Consider the following 17537-nt stretch of genomic DNA (forward strand, 5'->3'; position numbering starts at 1 on the left):
GCCTATTGTGGAAGAGTAAGCTTCCAGAATGAAGAGTTTTCTGTGGCATGAGAAAGTCTCGTGGAGATGAATTAGCAAGTGCAGCCTGGAGAGAAATGATGACAACCCATCTGTCCTTCTTTCCCTTCTCTCCCACCTCCTAACTCTGGCATGAAAAGTTTCCTGGCTTGTCAGCACATGATTTCTAAGAACCCAGTCTACCCTTTGAGGATGGAGGGATGGTGTGGACCAAGCTCATTATAGTGCATGGTAGCAGGATTAATAAAGCCCTTGATTAATTGCTTGACAGATATTTTCTGAGTCATAATAGAACATATGCTAAGCTCTCCCTGAAGATCAATGGCACTTACAACACCCACCCATATAAAAGAAATGACTAGCTAGAAAGGAAGATGGAACATGCCCTCATGCATTATTTTCCTGGGCAAGTAAAAAATGAGAATTTCTAATTTAGGACATTAAAAAAAAAACTGCTCCTGAGAGTGAAGTTATACTAGGGACTCTGGGATCCCCAAAAGAATTGTGTATTTATTATTAATGAGATGAGAGGGAAAATAGTCAGCTAGAAAGATAAGTTAGAACATACCTTTTAAAAATAGATGTTAATGGGTGCTATGTAGCATTAATACTAATTATGATTATACTGATAGTTTTAATGTCTCAGTTATAAAGGTAGGTTGACAACCTATATTCCAAAAACAAACAGTACTTTCTATTGCAGCACAATCCTAATATTTCAATGATTTATGACTTCCTCTACATAGGTTCCCCTTCCATGTGCAGATTGTAACCATTTTGCAGCTTAATAGGTAGAAATTTTATTGCCTGTTGGTCAACTCACTGATGATGAAACCCTGTAAACCTAGGCAGCTAGATGGCACAACAGACAGAGTGTTGGACTTGGATTCAAGAGAGACCTGAGTTGAAATCTGGCCTCAGATACTTTCTAGCTTTGTGACCCTGGGCAAATCCCTTAATCTCTGTTTGTCTCAATTTTCTCATCTAAAAATGGGAATAAGAATAGCACCTACCTCCCAGAGTTGTTATGAGGATAAAATAAGGCAATATTTATAAAGTACTTTGCAAATCTTAAGTCTCTGTATAAATATTATTATTATTAAATGTAACTAGGCTGATCCTCAGATAATGAAGTATCAGCAATCAAGCTATACCTGAAGCCTCTTTAGCATGGAAAGTTTGTTGGATTTTATATGACTGCACATATATAACCTATATCAAATTGCTTATCATCTTAGGGAGGGGGGAAAGAAAGAAGAGATGGAGTAAATAAGACACTCAAAATTTTATAAAAAAATGAATGGTAACAATTCTATTTACTGTGTAATTGGAAGAAATAAAATATTATTTAAAAGAAAAAAAGAAAATTTGTTGAAATCTGTGTACTACTGGTATATATTTGGAGATCTCAGGGTCACTACTATTCTTTGATGGGACACTGGAGTAAAATTTTAGTGGACAAAAACCGGATACTTTCTTCAATACTGCAACAGATATGTGATCTAAGTGAGGTGGTCATTCCTTCCATTGGAGCACCTATCCACACCTTCTAATCCTGTTAAGACTTTCCACAATTTTCTCCCAAACTTTCTCTTCAGAGAATGTGTCCAACACATTGGAGGGCCTCCTTATTTATTTGTTTATTTATTTTTGTATTTGTTTGTTCGTTTGTTTATTCATTTATTCATTAATTTATCTAGCTATTCAGTCATTCATTTATCTATCTATTTTTGGATTTAATGGGTGTCTGAACAGTGCTGAGGCTATCCATGTGCTTCTTCCCTCCCTCCTTCTCATTGCATGACCAACCCTACCACCTTTAGTCCTACACTTTTTGAGAGGCAGGAGGTCATAGTGCATAGAGATCTAGCCTGAAAGTCAAGAAGACTGGGCTTCGCATTCTGCTTGAGTAGCTGTGTCACCCTGGGCAAGTCACTTAGCCTCTCAATGTTCCAGGCAAATCTCTAAGACTCTATGTTAGAAATGAATTCCTGAACTGTATCAGTAGAGGAGTTTCCATGCCAGAAGTTACTCACCCTATGAAATCATAAGTTCTGAACAAAAAATTTTAAAGTCTCATATGCCACTTCTTGCTCATAGGTCATCATTGGAAGTTTATTTTGATTTTTTTTAGAAGATTCTAAGATTTGCAATCAGACGGCTTTATCATGAGAATATCTGAGTTAAAAAGTTATCCTGGGAATCAACTTGCTATTGTTTAAAGCACTAGGCATTTTCTCATATACGATCCTAGATATCTATATTGTAATTAAAATGTGATCAAAGTAAACTGTACTATTTCATATGTACTATAATGTACTAATTTGTATGAAATATCTTAATGAACTCTGTAGTATGGTTCAGTAAGGATTAATAAATTTTTACAGATTACTTAAAAAAAGCAAGATTACAAGTAAAGAAAATAAGCTGAAGTATCTTTATGAAGAAATAAAGCTCATTATATAAGATCATAGCTATAAACCTAGGAATAGGTTTAGGTCTAAAAAAAAAGGTTAGAGTTTAAAAAAATCTCTAAGACTGTCTTTACATGATGGATGAAAATTCAGAAAAAAGTGAAAATTTTAGTCAATTATTTATACACATGCACACACATACACACTTATCCATACTTCCCAACATCAAAATGATTTGACTGAATTTTTCAATTTTCATCCATATGTTTCAGCATTTCAGCATTGGGTAGACATAGCTCAAGTATATTTCAAGTGGAAAATCATTTTGACTGTAAATTGTGTTGTGATTTTTTCCTCCTCATTACATTAGGAGCAGATTGCTATTTGTAGGATTTCTAAGAAAAATTGGATGAGGCAAATATGGAGCGTTTTTCTAATGCTATTGTTTTTGGTAAAATGGTTTACTGTCGGTTGAATAGGGTTTATAAAACAAATGGTATGAGTTTCATGCATAACAGTTCAATTAAACAGAAGAGTTTTTGCAGTATATGATCATGGAATACATTCAAGCTTAATTAGGTTGGAGAAGAAATGTGAGAAAGCAGATTATAGGAAATTTTTAAAAAAAAGAAAAATGTAATGTTGTTGACGGTCCACTTCCTGGTTGAAAAGGAGCCAATAACCCTTATTTCACTATAACTACTGTTTGACATCACTTATTTAGGAAAAAATATAGCATTAATAGCTGTGCAGATTAATGGAACAAAACTACATTTAACTGGTTGAATGGCTGGAGTAATCAACTGAGTGTGGTACTATAAAACCAGTTATTTTGCTGTGATAAAGACACAAGCACTTGCTTATAAAATGAGGGAGTTTGGTGCTATGGCCTCCAAGGTCCCTTCTAGCCTTAAAGCTATGGTTTTTAATCACCCCATAGGCCTTTTGGTACAAGGGATTCTAATGGAGATGCAACTCAAGGTCATAAAATCATAGCATACTGGAGCTGGAAGGGACCTTAGAGATCATTTAATTTAACCAGATCATTTTATCAATGAGGAAACTGAGGACCAGAGAGATTGTTGACTTGCTAACAAAGGTCACTCAGCTAATTAGTAACAAGGCCATCCATAAGCTGTGAAGAAGGTATAAAGCTTTTTTTTTAAATCTGGTTAATATCATATAAAGCTATATATAAAAGTTATGTATTTCATATATATATATTTATATATACAACTATAAAAGTCATATGAAGACTTTTGAATACAAAGTTAGACCACCTTATATCTCTACTTACATATTTCAGTGCTGTGATTTAGGGTGGTAAGAGAATGAAAATAAAACAAAAGAGGAGAGGGAGAGGGAACAGTGTTTTGAGGAAAGATAACTAGTTACACTTTCAGGATGTCTTTCTTTTTCTAGACTCAAAGAGAGTGGTGTGGAATCAGAGGACTGGGGTTCAAGTCTTGGCTGTGACACTTACTGCTTGACTTTGGAAAAGTTATAAACTTTTTGGTCCTTCATTTCCTCAACTATAAAAAGAAGGTGGTTGGACTAGATGATTTCTAAGGTCCCTTCCAGGTCTAAATCTAGGAATCTACAGACCTACAAAGATACACTATTGCTATCACTAGTGCTAAAAATTATAGCATTGCTAGTATTATTATTTTGGTGAGGCAACTGGGGTTTAAGTGACTTGCCCAGGGTCACACAGCTAGTAAGTGTCAAATGTCTGAAGTCACATTTGAACTCAGGTCCTCCTGACTCCAGTGCTCTATCCGCTGTGCCACCTAGCTGCCCCCAACTGAGCATTATTTTCAAAATAAAAATATAGTATGAGAGAACTCAAGTTTGGAATTAAATATATTCCTGTACTCTGATCAACATAATGAACAACCACAAATTCAGATAAAAGATGATGAAGATCACCTACCTCCTGCAAGAGGTGATGGACTGACACAATGAGACATATATTTTTGGGAGATGGCCACTATGGGAATTTGTTTTGCTTGACAATGTAAATTTGCTACAAAATTTTTGTTTTTCTTTTTTTATTTCAATGGAGGAAAGAAAGGTGGGAGACAGATAAAATCTTTTTTGCTTATTGAAAAAAATTTCACTTTAAAAAAGAAATATATTTTTGCATGGCTATAGTTCTATAGTATAGACCTGGCATGTGAGTTTCTTAGAGTAAAATCTTCCCTATTTAGAGAAAAATGGGTAATCCAGATAATTTAAAAAGGCAAAATATTGTTCTTTTGTAGTTCACTTTCTCTTTCTTGCTCTCTCTCTTTTTTGGAGGGAGATCTTTTTTATATGAGTATGTATCCATATAATACACATATATGTATACTTGTGTACATATGCTTACTTGCACATATGCACACATATATACATGAATATGTATATACGTATTTACTTATTAATCTAGCCTTTAAACATTCTTTTGAGGAGTCTAACTACTTTGGCCAGTTGGTATATTACAAGTGCATCTTATTTCTTTAAACATAAGGAAAGAGATAGAAAGTGTTAGAGAAAAAACAAGACAGAGCTTGTGATGGTTTTCTTTTTTGGCGTTCATTGATCTGGTCATTAATACTATCTCCATTTTGATGTTTTCTTTCTAAAGTCCACCACTCAGAAGGAAGTACAAGAGCCCTCACATTAAAGGATGTTTTGAATGGAACTTTTCATTACAAAACATTTTTTCCAAATTGGATTTCAGGCAAGTTGATTGTCTTGTTTGTGTTTTTGTCTTTCAGTTCTTAATGGGTGTTCCATTTCTGTGTGAGTTCTCCAGGTGCTAGAACATCTTTAGAATGCCTAAAGCCATATCAGTTGAAGGGAAAACAAAAGCAATTTGTCTTTCATCCCTTAGACCTCATATTAAACCTTGCTTGACACCTTTCTAATGAACTTTTTCAATTGATATTTATTAAGCTTAATTCAATTAATATTTATTACTACTCTGTGTAAGGTGCTAGGAACAAGAAATTTAAAATTGGAAGAGGCCTTAGAAGTCGTATTATTTTATATTATAGTTATCTTTGTATGATTCATATCCCTCTAAGATTTACTGTTAGCTCCATGAGGGTGAAGAGTGCTTATTATATAAATGTGCTTGTAGGGTGCTTTGCAGACAGTGGGTGCTTAATAATGCTTATTGCATTAAGTTGAATTAAATTGGAAAATCTAAATTATAATAAAACCTGAAAACTTTTCTCTAAACACAAAAATGCAGCATACATATAAGTATAGATGTGGGCTGGGTTGTCAATTACAATGAAATGGATTGGAGGTTTGAAGTAAACCTCCATGAAGATGTTTAGAATTTGGCCACACATGATATAACAATTACAATACATAAGAACTGTTTTTGATAATGGCTGATACGGACATGCTCTTCTGATCTGGAATTATGGTAATGAGTTTTCAGATGGGGTAGGAGTGGGATATGAGCAGGAGAAAAGAATGCTACTATATAGTTTTGATTATTGAAGGGATATGCACGTGCACGTGTGCGTACGTGTGTGTGTATGTAGTATACATAGTTGTACCCTAACAAAGGGTTAGAGCTATAAGGATCTTACTATAGTCCAACTATTTCATTTTACAGATGAGGAAACTGAGGGTCAAGCACTTGTCTAAGGTCCTATCATAAGTTAGTGCTAGAAACTGTGTCCAATGAAGTACTCATTTTCCTTTAAATAAGGTCACTGTCAAGTTATGTTTTTCATCCCCCTTCTTGTTTAAAGGACATGAATACCTCAGAAAATCTGCAGATGATAACATTATATTGTGTGATATTGAAACAGGAGAAACATCTATCATCTTGAGCAACAGTACCATGGTAAAGTATCACATATATCTATGCTTTTCAATAATATTATTTAAAAGCATTCAACTTATTCAAAAGCAAAGTAACCAATCTTGGTCAAATTTTCTTGTTCTTAAATCAATTTCTTTATAATTTCAGAAGAGTGTGAATGCTTCAAATTATGGATTATCATCTGATCGGCAGTTTGCTTATCTAGAAAGTGATTATTCAAAGGTATTCTCTTATATTAGCTGCTTAATTTGCCTGCCTGTATATGTTTGTGCATGTATGTTCTCAAACTCATTACTTGGCAAACTATAGAAACAATTTGTCCAAAAGCTGTCCACACAAGCAAGTAGAAAAGGCTGGGGAATCTTTCTGCATGAACTAGCCTTCCTGAGCTGCTCTTCACCTTCAGATTTCCCAGTGCCTCATTACTTTTTTGGGCAGTTAGCACAGTGGATCGAGCATCTGGCATGGAGTCAGGAAGACTCATATTCATTAGTTCAAATCTGACCTCAGAAACTCACTAGCTGTGTGACCCTGAGCAAGTCACTTAACCTCTGATTGCCTGAAAAAGTGGATCCAGTAGATCCACTAGAGAAGCAACTGGCAAACCACTCCAGCATCTTTGCCAAGAAAACCCCAAAATGAGGTCACAAAGAGTCAGACACAACTGAAATGACTGAACAACAAAGTGATTTTTTTAGGATAGGAAGAGAAGACATAACTGAGTTTTCCAGGATATTCTTGAGTTGTCTTTAGGCTTCAGGTCACTGAAACCAGGTATTTAAGGACATATTTCTTAGGAATAAGAGAAGTATTTAATTCTCTTCCAGGCAAAGTTGGTTCTGATAAATGGGGAGAATTAGGTCAAATAAGACTTTATATTTAAAATATGCCTTAACAAATTGTAATTTGCTTTCAAAGGAAAACTATTCCCCAACATAAAAGTAGTACAGATGATCCCTGATTTTTCAATTATCCTTCAAAAGTTTATAAACTATCATTTAATACTCTGATATTTATTTCCTTTATGCTATTGGACAAATCACTTCCCCTGGGCCTCAGATCTCTCATCTATAAGATAAAGGGGTTGGATTAAATAACCTCTGTGATCCCTTCCAGTTTAAGGCCTCTCACCCTATGACTAAAGAAATTTGAATTTCATCCTGCAGTGTATCACAGAACTTAAAGAAGAGCATTTATTGTTATACTGATTGTGAAGATGAGAAATCTAAAATATAGAAATGTTCACTGACATACAATTTCACAGAGTCAGTGTTAGAGGCAGGACTAAATACCATTTCTTCCAACTCTCAACTCAGAGCTATTTCCACTAGATTCTCATCAACTCTTTTTTTTTTTATGTCAGCAAGGATGGAAAATAGCTGTTCATTATCCCCCTTACACCATAGCATGGAATTTGGAGAAGTGATCATAATAAGTCACTGTCAAACTAGATTTTTTATTTGTGGTATTTAGGTAAAAATTATATATATAAAGTATCTTCAGGTTCTAGGTCCAATTTTTTCTTTAGTCTTGTATTCAAAATACTATTCTGAGTCCTATTTTGCCACATATCTTTACCATAATGAGGAAAAAGCCATTCTTGTCCATCCTTATCACCCAGTCAATTATTAATCTCCCTGGTAAGTCATTGTTTCCTGGTAAACCATTGATAAAACATTTTTTTTTAGCTCAGAGAGGTTTCTTTGCCAAACATCCAAGAATCTCTTGCAAAGAATAACACTTTTCATCTCTACCTAGCGCACATGCTACAGAAACATATGAAACAAAACACACACAAAAATGTTATTTTCCTTGGCAGTTGTTTGCTGAACATTTTTTTTTGTTTTTATTATTCTGAAAAACAATCATTTGGGTACAAACCAGTACTTCACAAAATAACTACATATATATTGAATAGAATGTAACTCTGAATCTTTATTCCAAAATTCTTCTCCCTTTTCTTCATGGTATTATTTTCTGAGTTATCCAATGATCTTAATTAACATAGGCCCATATGAGGGTGGTCTCATACATACAATCTCAGACAAGTATATTTACATTTTAATTTATTCTCATACTATGCTTTTTAGCTTCAAGGTATGTATTATAATGTCATGTGTAGGTATTATGCAGGTGTAAGTATTACGTAGATATTATAAAGTTCATTTAATTCTTAGTTGAATGAATAAAAATGTCCTTCATGATTGCTTGTTCAATAAATGTTTACTTTAAAAAAAATAAATATATAAAATTTCCCCAATCTATTCACTAATGCAGCACATGCCTAAGGTAAGTAATGTTATGGTACTTTTGACTTCATCTAAGCTGAGAACAGGAAAGACTGAGCTAGTATGAGGTAAAAGCATTATGGGATTAGAACTTTGGAATGTACCAAGAAGCACAAGGAGCTATGATTTTAAAAAAAATAAAAAGGTGCAAAGGCCACTAATGCTGAGTAGGGTATTATTGTGTTCACTCCTGTTCTATCTATATGATAATGTTACTTTCATAATCCTGAATTTTGCAAGATTGATTGGGGTTCCCATGATAATTATTTTCATCGTAATTGGGTTTTTTCTTTATTCAATCTGACAGCTTTGGAGATATTCCTACACAGCAACATATCATATTTTTGACCTTAAAAATGGGTAAGACACGTTGTCAATTTATGTATGTGTATATGTAATGTTGAAATATAATATGATATGATAGAACATAACATAATGTAATAAAATATAATAGAATATATTAGAATGGAATAGGACAGAATAATAGAATAAAATAGTGAAAACTAACTTGTAAAAACTCCTATTGGAAATCCTAATTTGAGAATAGAACTTCCTTATTTTGTTGCCTTTTTTAGAGGCAGTGCTAATTTTCATTAGGGAAACAAAAGAAAATATATCCATTTTCTCAAGTTTGAGTTTTGTAATATTCATGCTAATTGAGTACTGGGAACCTTGAATATCAAGATGTTGGACTTTCATTTTGTATTCAAATCTTTACTGATTATCTTTCTCTAACCTAAAATAAGTTCCTTACTTTTCTAGGCTATGCCTCAATTTCCTCATCTGTACAATGGATTTGGGGAGATCATTGATCTCTACTCTGGTTCTAAAATTTTGGGGGTTTTGATTCTATAATTTCTTCCTATTTTAGCAACTTCATACTGTTCTAATTTCTTCTCTTCATCTGACCTTTTAAAAAATTCTCCCCTCTTCCCCTTTGCTTTCACCCCTTTCATTTCAGTTGTTCCTTGAATTAATTCCAAATTTATCTAACATTTGTTATATATATATAATATGTATTATGTATACATATTTTATATATATACATATACATAATATACAAGTCATTATCAGTAGCTGGAGAATGAATGAATTTACAGTCTCAGTAATTCATTCATAGCAGAGGCCAACCTAAAATACATTCCAGTCACTAAACAGTGTGGAAATGGAATAAGAGTAATAGAACTTGAGTTTAAAGTTAACAGGATTGTCATTGCATTAGTCCAAATAAAGGGCTTTGAGAGATTTGAAAGAGAGATTCAGCTTGGGGTTACAAAATAAGGGTAGGAGAGATCAGGGAAAATTTCATGGAGGAGCCCCTAAATTGGATCTTCATTCACTAATTTTTCCAATTCAAACAAGCTATTCTAAAACTGGACTATATTTGGGACAACCATTGGTATTTCACTGGAAATTCCAAACCAAAATGCATCTTCTAATTAGAAATTATTTCCCAAATACTTCAAGGATAGAATCATTTTAGGGAAAAAGTTATGCATTAACAGTTTCCCAACATATCTATTTTTTTTAAGCCTATTGCTTCTGAAGAATGGATATGTCATATTTAAGTTTCCACAAAGAAGAAAAATACTAGGTAAAGGAATGCTGATTTCACTTTATGTGAAAAAGGGTCTAGACTCCTTATATTCCTGAGTTTATTTATTTTGATATGATATATGTTTCCCTGCTTTTTAAGACAATGAAAACCACAGAGTTAGAAGGGACTTGCTTATAGGGAGGAATGTGCCCAACCTCAAAGTAACTAACTGCCAATAGGAAGCAGGGAATAGTGGAGTCTAAACATCAGTAAGCTAGTTTGGCATCCAAAGACCTAGGTAAAAGGCCTAGATCAGTTACCTTACTGGCTAGCCATGTGTCCCTAGGCAAGTCACTTAAATCTCTGAACCTTAGTGTCCTCATATATAGAATGGGAATAATACTTACACTACCTGACAGGTTTGTTCCGAGGATCAGTCAAATGAGATTATTTACAGAAATTGCTCTGTAACTAGAAATCAGTATGTTAATTTGTGAACTTAATTAAATAACAAAATCTATCTTTAAAATTTTCATTGTTTCTTTTTCTTATCATTTACTTTTCCCATTGTACCTTTGAACCTATTTTTCCAGAGAGCCATCCCTTTTAACAAATAAAAAGAAATAATAAACCAGTTCAATAAACCAACAGTACCAAGTCCAGTATGATATGTATTATTCCATACCCTTAGTCTCTCATCTCAGGAAAGAAAGGAATATGGTACATTTTCTCTTTCTCTCTTTTTGTTTTTGGCTAGGCAATGGGGTTAAATGACTTGCCCAGGGTCACACAGCTAGTAAGTGTCAAGTGTCTGAGGCCAGATTTGAACTCAGGTCCTCCTGACTCCAGGGCTGGTGCTCTATCCACTGCACTGCTCCCTGTACATTGTCATAGCTCTTATTTGAGACCAGGCTTGGTCATTACAGTTGCACGATATTCAGTTTTGGGGCAGCTCGGTGGTGCAGTGGATAAAGCACCAGCCCTGAAGTCAGGAGGACCTGAGTTCAAATCTGGCCTTAGACCAAACACTCGACACTTACTAGCTGTGTGACCCTGGGCAAGTCACTTAACCCCGATTGCCTGGAAAAAAAAAACCCTCAATATTCAGTTTCATTGTTTTGCTATTGTTCTTGTTTCCATTTTCATCATTGTAGCCACTGTGTATGGAAGGAGAGGGGTATCCACCCCTACTTCAATTAATCTCAAAGCCCAGATAACTCAATTGAATCAGTCAAAAATAAGCTAGGTGTCAATAAGTTGGATAAAGACAAATGATAACACACAGGAAATACCTTGTGATTGGTTGAAGAAGATCACATGATGCTTCTTTGACTACATATAAAAAGTTTGGAACTAGTCAGTTGAGTGGGAAAGGACTTCAAATTCAGGATTTGAGAGTTCAAACCCCTGAAAGGAAATCACTCTTGGGAGCTCTCCTACCCCCTTCCCATTTACTACTTCCACTTAGTAACAGGTCTATTAGGACACTACACACCCAGCTGGGACTAGAGAAAGATATAGTGTTGGCAAATGCATTATCTCCCAAGAAAAGGCAACTGAGAATCTAGAGACAGAATTGAACAGATTCTGACTTTGTAAACTTTTAAAGATTGGAAGACCTAGACATCTGGTCAGCTTTGGTAGCAGTGTCCACCAGAGTACCACATACCAAGAGACACAGCAAGGATTGACTAGACACACCACAAAAAGGCAGCCACAGATCTCCAAAAGGGCACTCACTCTCAAAGCCCAGCAAAGAACTGCACCTCCAGGGAACTTCATGAGCTCTTCATGAAAGGAGAAAAGGATGTGTAAGTTACCCCTTTGGCACACAGGTTTTCTATATGTGCAGCTTACTACCCTTTTACTACAAGGATCTTGCTGTTTAAGGGGAGAGTCGACCTCCAGCATGGATTTTTTTTTGTAACAATTATCCTTCCTAGAGCTACTTAGTAAGTATTCTAGCTTTACTAAGATACACTTGCTTAGTAAATTACCTTTCTAAAAGCTAATTAAGCCTGGCTAATAATCAGTGGGAAGTACATTCAGAGAGAGTTCATGAGCAACAGTATTAAAAACCCTGGACATTCGGGGTTATGCTGGACCCTCAGGGATATGCTTAGAACTTCAAGGGGAGAAGTCGTCAGTAACCCTCTGGGGACCCAGTCTGTCAACGTGAGTGGGAGCCAGAGGAGAAGTAGCCTGGAGATGGTACTACATGTACTTTGTTTTCCTGATTTTGCTTACTTCTCTTTGCATCTGTTCACAAAAAAAAAATCTTCCCATACTTCTCTGTATTCATTAAATTCATGCAAAGAAATACTCCATTTCATTTCTTTTCTATAACCTGTTTAGTCCTTCTCAATCATCTCCTTTTTAACTTCAATATTTTCCTAGTGATACTATCTGGCTGTGACACATGGAACACCACAATCTAGAAACAGTCAAAATTGTAGAGATGTAAGGTAGACATAAATAAGCTGTGGCATCTTATTAATGATAACTTATATTTGGCAAGTGGCATAAAAAGTATCATCCAATAAATGTATGGTCTTCTGAAAAGCCCAGTCATATTAAGAGAGAAGGAAAAGAGTATTATAATGGTATACACAGTAGGATAAGGATAGATACTGGATCTTTGATTTTATTAGTATAGGGAAATCCTAGTTAAGGAAATTCTCTCTACTATTACAGGCCAGCATTTTCTTTGCAACTTATAGTTCTAGATGTTTGCCTTCGATAATAAAGTTAAATGACATAGAAGAAGGCCTCCAATATAATGAGTGGATCCTTTATAGAGGCTTCATGGGAAGACATAGCTAAGAGTCTCACATGAAGAATAGGGATGTATGGGTTGCAATCAACATCATTAAAAGGAATATACACAACAATGAAATTATTGATCCATTAAAGTATCATATTATTGCTCACATCTTTTTAGAGATCCTGAGAAGAACAATCCTAATATCCTTTAGTAGACTAATGTCTTAAAGATAAGAATTTATTTTTACTGTGTAATCTAAATCCCATTGCCTGCTATTTGTTCATTTTCTCTCTTCTTATGGAATAAATGTGTATAGTCATTTATTCAATACATATATTTAAAGACTCATCACGTTGCCCTGTAACCTTGTTATCTGCATGTTAAATAAATCAACACATTCTAGGTGGAAGGCACCGTGATAGGAACAGAGGAGAAAGCAAATAGTATCAGGGAATTTATAACATGTCAGGAGATAAAAAAAATAAACTTACCTTTTCTCAGAGAGGCCTTTTCAAATGTTTAGTCATTTTCATTGCTCTCCTATGTACCACATCGAAATTTTCCATGCTGTGCTTTCCAATAGACCTAAAAATTGAGTTCAGGTTTCAAGTAAAGTAGAAGGCATATTGGTTCACAGTTCCTGCATACCATGCATCTCAGTATCACATTTAATTTTTAACAAGTAAACAATAAATTCAGTCAAAAAATGTTCTCCTCAAAACCAAATGAATGGATCATCTTGGCATTTTTAATTAGAGCCTAATTAAGATGTGCGTAATTCCAACAACCCTTGAAAAACAAAGATAACTCAATTCGTCTTACGTAGGAAAGGATTCTTGAAATGATGTCTATCATTCTAAAATAATACACATACAGATGTCAGAAACAAGAGTATCTACTGAGCCATAAAGATGTCACCACCAGTTGGAGAGACCCAAGGGAATAAATATCAATATTTTCAAAAAAGTCTACTTGAGTAATTGTATAGACTTACTCTTCAACATTCAGAAAAATAAGGGAGTGCCATAAAATTTCGTAAAAGGCTTATAAGCAGGCCCTTAAAGGATGTGCAAAAATAAGCAAAGTTTGTCTTCAAGATGCACTTGTCTGCCTTAATGTACACAGTACTCCCATTCAAAATTCTCCTCTCACAAATATCCAGGATCCTTATACTGAGATTTCCAGCTTATGAGAAGAAGCCTATTCTCCAAATGTTTTTTCACTCTCTATACTCCCTTTTAAGCTATCTGGATCCACTAATGCATTGTTGGTGGAGCTGTGAAATTGTTTAACCATTCCAGAAAGCAATTTGGAATTATGTGAAGAAAGTGGTTAAAATGTCCATAATTTTTGACCCAAAGGTTCCACTATTAGGCATATATCCTAAAGAGGTCAATAAGAAATAGTATACTCAAAAATTTATAACAGGACTTATTTATGTAGCAAAGATATGGAAACAAAGTCTGTGCTCATTGTTTCAGGAATGAATGAAAGTTATAGGACATGAATGTAATGGAATATTATTGTAATGGAATGCTATTAGAAATTGTGAATACAAAAATGCAAAGGATGATTTACATGAACTGATATAAAGTAAAGCAAAGACAACTAGGAAACCAATATACACAATGACTACAACAGTGTAAATGAGATCAACAATAAAACAATTGAAACTGAATATTATAAAATTAAAATAATCAAGAGAAAAGTGAGAAGACACCTCCCACTACTTTGCATAAGTAGGGGACTGTTGGTGTGGAACACTGCATATGAGATAAAATTTTTTGATATATTGGTGAATTTTGCTGAGCTTTTTTTTTCTTTTAAAAAAATTCTTTATTATAAGGTATATGCTGGGAAGTGTAGGTGATACCCAAACACCCTGCAACACTCAATCAGTACAATGTCACCACAAACACCATCTTTCCTTCTATGCTTCTTGGATCCCAGCTACCAGGTCACTCTCTCAACCTACAAAGTGACCAACACTATTCCTGAGGTTATTTTCTGATACTTACATAAGCCTGGGAAATAATATGGGCCTTCCTCTGTAGATTCTGGGACACAGCTGCATTATCCCTCTAACCCTCTCCTAAAGAGGAAAAAAAATTGTAGGTGATGAAAAACAAAAAAAGTATCAAACATTTATTCTTTAAAAAGTTATGTTCTCCATTCCTATATGGAACCTAAGTTTTATACTAATCTGATAAACAAATTCAATCTAAGGTGTTAATGACTGCTAATGCATTGCTCTTTTCAGCTAGGATTTGCATTTTCTTAAAGTTTTTCAGATCCTTAATTCAAAGCAAGCAAGATATTTGAGATTTTTAGTTACAGTAGTAGGATCAGTTTGGTGGGGTGGGGGGAGCAGAAGTTGGACACTTCTGGTAATCGTATTGGTGTAAGGAAATTCTGATTCTTCTGCCAATGCATATCAATACTAGCTATGTAATTTACTGTCCTAGAGAATTCTAGGAACTCAGAAGAGCTACATGAATTGCTCAGTCACACCCCTGGTATGTAGCAGAAGAGGGACTTTTAGGTCTCCTTCAGTCTAAGGCCAGTTTCCTTTCCATTGCCCCAGTCTGCTTAGACAGTTTTGAACAGGTAGGTCTTTCTGTCTGTCTCTGAAATAACACTCTAAAGACAGCATTCTGCTTTGCTTTTCCATCAGACTCACCCAAATGCACCCATTACTACAATCTTCAAGAATGATAAATAGAAAAAAAAATATGACCATGGCAAACCTGGAGGCTTCTCACTGTTCTCATCACTCATTAAGGTCTTTGCCAAAACTTCTCTGGAGAACTTACAATAAAAACCAGTGAACTAGTACTCCCCAAATAACACTGTGACATCAATCACTAAATCTAGTTTTTTGGGCCATAAAATGTTTGAAAGTTTCCCTTGGGTGGATGCCTTTGTAATATGAAGGCACGTTGCCCAAAATGAAAACTGGTCTTCAGTTTAGACAGAAATCAAAGGTTCTCTTTTTTCTGCTTATAGTTTGATTTAAGGCAAACCCTTGCACAAATTTTCAAATAGCATCTATATTTTTTTAAAATGTGAATTGCATATTAGCTCAAAGAAATTGAGACTTATAAATGAGGATGTTGAAAATGAATTTTGATTCTATTATAATTTTACAAATCCCAGTCACACACAGACATGCACAGCCTCTGAAATTATTTCCAAATGTCTTTTGCTATGCATCCTGGGTTTCTATGCCTTGAAAAGTGGGTTATGCTATGTTATAGAATTTCAGAGCCTTAATGGGACCTTATGGACTATTAAGTCCAGCCAGTCGCCATATTTTATAGGTGGTATTACTGAGGCCCAAAAATGTTAAGACATGCCCAAAATTACCTAGTTAGGGTCTCGGCAAGAACTAGGGTACAAGACTCTTCACTCCCAGGTCAGTGATCTTTTCAATATACCATATTCCCTTGTATATGCATCTGATGTTTTTTCCACTTTGGTTTTGTCTATTTCTATAGATGTTGTTATTCATTATATAATAAATGTTTATTTTCTTTCTAGAGATTTTACAAGAGAAAATGAACTTCCTCATCCAATTCAGTATTTATGCTGGTCACCTGTTGGAAGTAAATTGGTTAGTAATTGCATAACATACAGAATGATTTTTGCTATTTAATCCACCAAAAATAGATAGTTTCACTTTGCTGTTTGTTTAATTTACTTCCCTAGGGGGGATCGGGGGAATTCATTTAAACATTTACTGGATACCTACTACTAGGATGAAAAGACAAAAAAGTGAATAGGCCCTCACCTCAAGAAACATACTATATTCTACTAGAGAATATCCATTTATAATTTCTTCTGTTTTTTTAAACTGTTTTTGATAAACTGAAAAGTCTGAATAGTCAATCTGAAAAGTCAATAAAACCTCAGGTTCATAATTGCACATTAAAATTTTTTTATCTTTTGAAAAATGAGTTTTTAAAAAGAAACATCAGCAAAAATAATATTTTCACAACTTTCTTAGATTTAATACAGAAAGTAGACCTGACTATGTCTAGGACAGTTAATAAAACATTTTATAGACTATTCATGCATAATCAGAGATTTGTATATCATGCTTTAGTAGGAAAAACTATCAATTTTCAAAACTCCTAGCTAATGAAAAAATATAATATATTATTAAGGGTTTAAAATAAACCTTTTCCACAATATAGTTGGTCCTATTGGGAAACATTTGGGGTAGGGTTTATATTAAGTTAATATTTCAGATGTGAGCTCCTTTGCATATAAACCAATAGCAAGTTAACAACTGGATTTCAATAATAATCATTTTTGAAGAAAAAGCCAATTTCATTTTTCCCTTGCCATTATATTTACTAACAAACTCATGTTCTTCTCTAGGCATATGTCTATCAAAACAATATCTATTTGAAACAAACCCCAAGAGACCCACCTATTCAAATAACATCTACTGGGAAAGACAATCAGATTTTTAATGGAATTCCCGATTGGGTCTATGAAGGTAAGCTAGTCTAATTGTTGTGGTGGTTGTTGTTTTACCTCTTATTTGAAAATAACTTTATAAGATCAGTAGGGCTGGGTTCCATCAGTATTTAGGTAGGTCCTTGGCTAAGGTGGCACCAGGTGATGTAGGAAATCAGAGGAAATTAGTTGATAAGTGGCAACCTGGCCAGCCTTGGCGTGA

General features: G+C 34.5%; 1 protein-coding gene across 5 annotated transcripts in view; it reads left to right on the forward strand.

The window, feature by feature from the left end:
• The window catches only part of FAP (fibroblast activation protein alpha), a 90074-nt gene that overhangs the window by 11795 nt on the left and 60742 nt on the right, over window positions 1-17537 (forward strand). For 4 of the 5 annotated variants that reach the window (XM_027865967.1, XM_027865969.1, XM_027865966.1 and 1 more), the window contains 6 exons: window positions 5062-5157; window positions 6188-6282; window positions 6409-6483; window positions 8857-8909; window positions 16391-16463; window positions 17234-17354. In XM_027865967.1, coding sequence (XP_027721768.1) covers window positions 5062-5157; window positions 6188-6282; window positions 6409-6483; window positions 8857-8909; window positions 16391-16463; window positions 17234-17354 — 513 coding nt within the window. The remainder of the gene's footprint in view (window positions 1-5061; window positions 5158-6187; window positions 6283-6408; window positions 6484-8856; window positions 8910-16390; window positions 16464-17233; window positions 17355-17537) is intronic. The other variant, XM_027865968.1, reaches the window with a different exon arrangement.

This window comes from Vombatus ursinus, unplaced genomic scaffold, assembly GCF_900497805.2.
Source record: "Vombatus ursinus unplaced genomic scaffold, bare-nosed wombat genome assembly UNPS02014779.1, whole genome shotgun sequence".
NCBI classification, from domain to species: Eukaryota; Metazoa; Chordata; class Mammalia; order Diprotodontia; family Vombatidae; genus Vombatus; species Vombatus ursinus.